The 8,013-nt window shown below is 51.4% G+C and overlaps 1 protein-coding gene across 1 annotated transcript in view; it reads left to right on the plus strand.

Moving 5' to 3' along the window:
* LMF2 (lipase maturation factor 2) overlaps nt 1-8,013 on the plus strand; it is a gene marked incomplete at its 3' end in the record, with an annotated part of 47,349 nt that overhangs the window by 3,423 nt on the left and 35,913 nt on the right. Inside the window, exon 2 of the mRNA XM_015407859.1 lies at nt 5,308-5,563. Within this exon, the coding sequence (XP_015263345.1) occupies nt 5,308-5,563 (256 nt within the window). The remainder of the gene's footprint in view (nt 1-5,307; nt 5,564-8,013) is intronic.

Below are 8,013 nucleotides of genomic sequence, written 5' to 3' on the forward strand. Positions count from 1 at the left end.
TCCATCGGGAGCTCATTCCACCAGGTAGGAGCCGCCACCGAAAACGCCCTGGCCTTGGTTAGGGCAAGCTTGATATCTCGGGGGCCCGGAACCTCGGGGGCCTTGTCTACTCAGATTGGCAGCGGCTCTCCAGGGTCTCAAGCGGAGGTCATTCACATCACCTCTAAACAATGCCCCCTCTAAGCTGTGGAGTCTTGTGAGCAAAAATCCTACTTGGTGAGCTCCTGGCATTAAAGCTGTGAGCGAGGGATTTGGCTGCCGCATCAATGAGTTTGCTCTGGGGCCATCCTTCCTGAGCTCGGACAGAAATGTGTGAGCCAGAGGCTGAAAAACTGTGAACTAGCTCACACTGACTCAGCTTAGAGGGAACACTGCCTCTGAGCTCATCTTTTTAGCTGGAGATGCCGGGGATTGAACTCGGAACGTTCTCCCGACCAGGCAGAGGCTCTACCGCTGAGCCACACCCCCTCCCTCCCAGTTCCCGAGTCTTTTGACTGCCGTTGTGTTGCGGGCAGAAGAGATACCCCTCGCCCAATTTCCCTTCTCCTTTCCGTTTCCTGCAAGCTGCTTCCTCTGGCCTCCGTCCAGGGCCTCTCCCGGTTCCTAGTACGTTTCAGGATGGGGCGGGTTTAGAAGTTCTGGGCTATCCTGAAAAGCAAGGAGGACCTGGGCTCTGTGCCTTGGCGCATGCAGGGGGGATTTCCCCGGAAGCGTCCTCTTTTCTCTCCATTCTCTTCGCCCTTCCCTGGAGAACTTCCTTTCCGATCAGGATGTGGGATGTGGTTTCTGCCTGTGCAGATTTGTTTAGTGGCTTTATTTATTTATTTACTTACTTAAAGCGTGTGTTAGCTACCTTTCTGCTTTACAGGAACTCAAGGCAGTCCGTAATGTTAATAAGAATAAAATACATAAAAGCCACTAGTTAGGCCGGTACATAAAAATGGCCATTTAAATGAATAGTTTGAAACTGCACATAGGTAGAAGAACGAATCAGATGCCTTCTTGTATAGAACTCCCTCCCTCCCAAGATGCGTTACGAACATAAGAAGAGCCCTGCTGGATCAGACCAGGGAGGGTCCATCTAGTCCAGCCTCCTGTCTCACACAGGGGCCAACCAGGTCCTCTGGAGGGCCAGCAACAGGGCAGAGAGGCCGAAGCCTTCCCCTGAGAAGAACACCAGAAGAGCCCTGCTGGATCAGACCAGGGAGGGTCCATCTAGTCCAGCCTCCTGTCTCACACAGGGGCCAACCAGGTCCTCTGGAGGGCCAGCAACAGGGCAGAGAGGCCGAAGCCTTCCCCTGAGAAGAACACCAGAAGAGCCCTGCTGGATCAGACCAGGGAGGGTCCATCTAGTCCAGCCTCCTGTCTCACACAGGGGCCAACCAGGTCCTCTGGAGGGCCAGCAACAGGGCAGAGAGGCCGAAGCCTTCCCCTGAGAAGAACACCAGAAGAGCCCTGCTGGATCAGACCAGGGAGGGTCCATCTAGTCCAGCCTCCTGTCTCACACAGGGGCCAACCAGGTCCTCTGGAGGGCCAGCAACAGGGCAGAGAGGCCGAAGCCTTCCCCTGAGAAGAACACCAGAAGAGCCCTGCTGGATCAGACCAGTGGTCCATCCAGTCCAGCACCCTGACTCACGTGGTGATCAGCCAGTTCCTCTGGAGGGCCAACAATGGGGCAGAGAGGCTGAGGCCTTCATAAGAATATCAGAACCACCCTCCTGGATCAGACCAGGGAGGGTCCATCTAGTCCAGCCTCCTGTCTCACACAGGGGCCAACCAGTTCCTCTGGAGGGCCAACAATGGGGCAGAGAGGCTGAGGCCTTCATAAGAATATCAGAAGAACCCTGCTGGATCAGAGATGTGGTCCATGCAGTCCAGCCTCCTGTCTCACACAGTGGCCAACCAGTTCTTCTGGGGGGCCAACAACATAACAAAGAGGCTGAGACCTTCATAAGAGCATCAGAAGAGCCCTGCTGGATCAGACCAGTGAGGGTCCATCTAGCCCAGCACCCTGACTCACATGGTGGTCGACCAGTTCCTCTGGAGGGCCTATAAACTGAGGCCCTCATAAGAACCTCAGAAGAGCCCTGTAAACTGAGGCCTTCATAAGAAAATCAGAAGAGCCCTGCTGGATCAGACCAGTGAGGGTCCATCTAGTCCAGCATCCTGTCTCACACAGGGGCCAACCAGTTCTTCTGGAGGGCCAACAGCAGGGCAGAGAGGGCCAGGCCTTCCCCCAATGTTGCCTCTTGGCTTTGGGGTCCAGAGGTTGACTGCCTCTGAGTGTGGAGGTTCCCTTGAGTCACCGTGGCTAGGAACCACTGATAAACCTCTCCTCCGTGGCTCTGTCTGTTCCCCTGATAGCAAATTCCACATTTTACAGAAGCAATTCTTGTGGTGGGGGAGAATTATTCCCCCTTTTTCCCCCCATGTGCACGGTATACTCCACTTGCTGTCCTCTGTTTCTTTGAGAAACCGTTCCCCGCAGGTGGTGTGTGTGTGTTTAATGATAACACACTATTAATAGAGTTCAGTGTTTTCAGTGTTAACAAAGTTTAGTTTGATATCCAAACACGCTGGCGGCTGTGCCTATTGTAATCCTATCAGAAAGTTTCTGTCCCGATAATACTTACTTTTGTTCGCTACCGAATTTGTTTTCTGTTTTCACCTTTTAGTTTTTCCTACCCCCTCAGAGCGAGGTTGGTGTACTGGTTCAGAGCGGCAGCGGACGCTAATCTGGAGAACCGGGTTTGATTCCCCATTCCTCCTACACATGCAGTCAGCTGGGTGACCTTGGGTCAGTCACAAGTTCTCTCAGAGCTGTTCTCTCAAGAGCAGTTCTCTTAGAGCTCTCTCAGCCCCACCTGCCTCCCAGGGTGTCTGTTGTGGGGAGAGGAAGGGGAAGGAGATTGTAAGTCACTATGAGACTCCTTCGGGTAGTGAAGGGTGGGGGTCCTGGGGGATAAATCCAATCTCTGATTCCCCACTCCTCCTCCACATGCAGCTGCTGGTGTGGCCTTGGGTCAGTCACAAGTTCTCTCAGAGCTGTTCTCTCAAGAGCAGTTCTCTTAGAGCTCTCTCAGCCCCACCTGCCTCCCAGGGTGTCTGTTGTGGGGAGAGGAAGGGGAAGGAGATTGTAAGCCCCTCCAGGACTCTTTCAGGCAGTGAAGGGTGGGGTGTGAAACAAAGTCTTCAGACCGCAAAAAATTTAAACCTACCTTTGCTGTGATCTCAGAGGGTGCAACCATTTGTAACTCTTAAATGAGGGACCTCTACTCCAGGGTGGAGCTTGTGGGCCGTGTTCCGTCTAAGCTAGGTGACAGTTTTTTAACCTCCGGCTCAGAGTTTTGTCTTCGCTCGGGAAGGATGGCTCCAGAGCAGTGTTCCCTCTAAGCCGGGTGAGTGTGAGCTAGCTCATAGTCTTTTAGCCCCGGTTCACACATTTCTGTCTTCGCTCGGGAAGGATGGCTCCAGAGCAGTGTTCCCTCTGAGTGAGTGTGAGCCAGCTCACAGTGTTTTAGCCTCCGGCTCACACATTTTTGTCCTCGCTCGGGAAGGAGGGCTCCAGGGCAAACTGATCTATGCAGCAGCCAAATCGCTCGCTCACCACTTTAATGCCCGTCGCTCACAAAGCAGAATTTTTGCTCACAGGACTCCACAGTTTAGAGGGAGCATTGCTTGTGGGACGGCACCATTTCAGACTCCCGCCCAGTGATTTGAGGAAGTGGGGGGGGGGGAGGTAGGCTGTTGCTCAGCATGGATTGACTGTGCAGATTTTCTAAAAAATGTTGCTTTGGCAGTGGCCGTGGCTGTCATCCTGTGGCTGCCACGTCAGAATTCCAAATGTGCCTGCAGGCTCAAAAATTTGGTGTAGTGGTTAAGAGCGCGGACTGTAATCTGGGAGAACTGGGTTTGAGTCCCCATTCCTCCTCTGCACGCAGGTGCTGGTGTGACTGTGGGTCAGTCACAAGTTCTCTCAGAGCTGTTCTCTCAGAAGCAGTTTCTGTCAGAGCTCTCTCAGCCCCGCCTACCTCACAGGGTGTCTGTTGTGGGGAGGGGAAGGGAGAGGAGATTATAAGCCACTCTGAGATTCCTTCGGGTAGTGAAGGGTGGGGTATGAATCCAATCTCTTCTTCTTCTTGGTGTAGTGGTTAAGTGCGCGGACTCTAATCTGGGAGAACCGGGTTTGATTCCCCACTCCTCCACTTGCAGCTACTGGTGTGACCTTGGGTCAGTCACAAGCTCTGGCACAGCTGTCCTTGAAAAAGAGCAGTTTCTGGCAGAGCTCTCTCAGCCCCACCCACCTCACAGGGTGTCTGTTGTGGGGAGGGGGAGGGAAAGGAGTTTGTAAGCCGTTCTGAGACTCCAAGTGAAGGGCGGGGTATAAATCCAATCTCCTCTTCTTCTTCTTCTTCTTCTAAATTTGTCACACATAATGCTAAGCTATAAATGATGCATTTTATGTTCTTAAGTGAGCGTCAGGAGGTTAGGTTTGATAGCAAAATTAAGTCTTGCATGTTATTAGCTTCTTGGCATAGGGCCCGCCCTTCCCATTCGTGGTCAGCCTTGATGAAAGGGCTTGTGTGGCTTTGATCTGGGGATTTTGCTTTGGGCCGTCCCCAGCTCTCTGCAAGCCACCTTCTGCCGTGCAATAGTTTTAACTGTGGCACTGCTGCTGATGGCCCAGGAAGTGTACGTAAGCAAAAACGTGGGTTCCTGTCCAGAGGAGAGTGTAGTGTACGTTGTGGACAAAGCGTGAGACCACTTTAAGGCCAATAAAGTTTAATTTGGGGGTATACACTTTTGTGCTTGTGTATGGGACAAGCTGAGAGAGGCCGCTTGACCTTCAGTCACTGCTCGCTTCTCGCTCATCCCCTGTCGTCAGAACAACCCTGTGAGGTAGGCAAGGTGATGAGCGAAGGACCGGGCCAGGGTCACTGGCAGAGCTTACTGGTGGAGCGGGGAGATGGACCTCGGTTTCCTCGGCCCAAGTCCGCCACTCTGGCCGTCTCTCCATCCTAGCGGTCACCTTGCGAGGCGGGTCGTGGGGCGCGTCTGTGCTTTAGGGCCCGGCGTCAGTCCGTGTGTGGCAGGATCCGGGCTCCGGCAGGCCCGAAGCCAACACTTCCTCCGCCGGGCCGTGTGCTGAGTTTGCAGGAAAGGACCGGAGGTGCGGGGTGGGAGGACCAGCCAGAGTCCAGCTGGAGAGGAAAGCTGGACTCCCCCCTGGGGCCGGGGAGGGGAGAACTCTCGCCTGCAGGCCTCAACCTCCCCCTTTCCTAATGTCGTTTTCCCTCCCTGCCGCAGGTCTTTACGGGAAAGATGGCATCCTGCCAGCCCGGAAGATGCTCCGCGTCACTGGCAAAGGATTCTGGGAGCAGCTGCGGGATTCGCCCACCTTGCTCTGGCTGGGGCCTCGGCTGGGGCTGGACACGGAGCAGGGCCTGGAGGCGCTCTGCCTGCTGGGGGTGCTGCTCTCCTTCGGGGCCCTGATCCTGGAGCCCTTGCGCGACAGTCTCCTCTTCCTCGCTCTCTGGGCCCTCTACCTTTCTCTTTATCAGGTATGGCGCCGGGGGTTGGGGCAGCGAGGTGGGCACAGTTGTTGTTGTTGTTGTTGTTGTTGTTGTTGTTATTATTGATGATGATGATGATAATTTTGATTTATTAATCGCTTTCACAGCAAGTGAGCTCAAAGTGATTTACAGTTACTCTTTAGACAGGGGACTAACAATGTTTTTCATAGGGGATAGGGAAGACAGCATATAATTCATTTTTTAAGTTGCACATGCCGTACTGTCCGGTGGAACCGTTTCTGGCTTGACTCGGTCATGTTCCAACAGCTGCATCGCCACACTGCCACCGCCTGGCCGGAGCATCCCACTGCAGGGATTTCCTTAGCTGAGTAGATTCTTCCGCCTTCCGGGTCCAGACCAGGACGTCTCCAACCGAGAGCTAACACCTTCCCAGAAGGGAGTCGGTGTGCCCACCCTCTCTAAGGAGTGGTTCCCATTTTATCTACTCGCCGAGGCTTTCGAATCGCTGGGTGGACGATGAGCTGGGGATGACAGGCTGGCTGCTCACACCAGCGCGGGGCTCGAACTGACACAGTTCGGATGTTAAGACAGTGGGATATACCCACTATGCCACCGCTCCCCTAGCAGGGGGAGTGGCTATTAATAGAGAAGCCAGGTGCAGTGGTTAAGGGCGCGGACTCTAATCTGGGAGAACCAGGTTTGATTCCCCACTCCTCCACTTGCAGCTGCTGGATGACCTTGGGCAAGCCACAGTTCTGACAAGTATGTAGAAACAACAGAGAGATCCCGGGAAGGGTGGAAACAATAATGGAAACCACCATGATGTTATATTATGAAAACATATTTAGACTACTGTTCTGTAGTGAATCGTGCGTCTTCGTCACATTGTAAAAATATATGCGCACACATAACGGGAATTGCATATAATACCATTTCACGTAACAGCTTTTTCTGAGTGTGCTGCGTGAATACCATTAGTTTACACATCGACGATTCTAATCCGTGAACTAAAAAGCTACAAGCATGGACGGCTTCAAAAGGGAATTAGATAAGCATATGGAGAAACATGAGATATTGCCCACAAACCATTATTATCATAGGTGGTTGTTCTTATAAAGCACTAGATACTTGCATTATTTGTATAGAGAAGTTAGTACTTACCCACAGTAGGGTCTTTAATATTATCCGAGGGTGCAAAAGTTAGGAGTAGTCACGAGATGAAATAAGTAAAAATTAGCTAATTAAGTTTACCAAGAAGCAGGATAAGGTCTCTTCTGGCCCATAGTCAACCCAGTACGCACAATGGTTATAATTTTTTATTCTCTTTAAGATAAATTGTATTGTATATGTTTGAGTTTTTCTCTCCGTCTGGATTCATTTGTAATGTTATGAATAAGAATAAAAATAAAAATTTTATATAAAAAGGGGGGGGATTACACAGATTCATGGAGGATAAGTCTATCAATGGCTACTAGCCATGGTGACTGAGGGGAACCTCCACATTCAGAGGCACTAACTCTCTGAATCCTAGAGCCATGCGGAAGGCGTTGGCCTCTATGCCCTGTTGTTGCCGCCCCTCCAGAGGAACCAGTTGGCCACTGGGTGAGACAAGATGTTGGAATAGATGGACCATTGGTCTGATCCAGCAGGGCTCTTCTTATGTTATATTAACTGTGGCCTGGCCTAGCCTGGTCTCGTTAGGTCTCAGAAGCTAAGCAAGTTATTTGGATGGGAAACCACCAAGGAATTTCAGGGTCCCTATGAGGAAGGCGATGGCAAGCCACTTGTTAGTCTCTTGCCTTGAAAACCCTATGGGGTCACCATGTTGACTGCTGAGACTTCGTGTGAAGGACAGGGTATAAATCCAATCTCTTCTTCAAAAGTCTGAGCTCCGAGAGAGCACGTTTACATTCTCACCTTACGGCTGTGCCGTGAAATCAAGTTGAGCTACTTAATTCACTTAAGTCAAGATGGGTAGCCGTATTAGTCTGTCTGCAGCAGTAGAAAAGAGCAACAAAATGAGTGAAATAAAATAGGTGCTCTTCAACTATCTTCTGAACGCCAGATGGGAGCTCATTCCCCGGGCTCCACAACAGAAAGCGTTTGCATATACGGCACCACTACCAAAAAGGCCCTGCTCTGTTCTCTCTGAGCTCAGAACTTTGCCATTCATAAACATGCCTCTATATTTTTCTGTTTATTTCACGCATTTTCAATCTGCCTCAAGGGTCCAGAATGCAAACTTGCACGGCAGGATTTCTCATGCAATCCAACATCCAGCCTTTAAATAGTGTTCAAACATCTACTTGCTAAAAAAACCCCGCAGTTTCTAAAACGCACAAAAGCACTTTAAAGACTAACAAAATTTGTGGTGGTTGTACTTGGCTAGGGCTTGGAGGCACTGGGGTGGGGGAACCTAGCCTGCAACCAGCTCTGGCTATGGCATTTCAGAAGAACATTAGAACATAGGAACATAAGA

This window comes from Gekko japonicus, unplaced genomic scaffold (assembly GCF_001447785.1).
Source record: "Gekko japonicus isolate JY-2015 unplaced genomic scaffold, Gekko_japonicus_V1.1 scaffold3528, whole genome shotgun sequence".
Taxonomy (NCBI): domain Eukaryota; kingdom Metazoa; phylum Chordata; class Lepidosauria; order Squamata; family Gekkonidae; genus Gekko; species Gekko japonicus.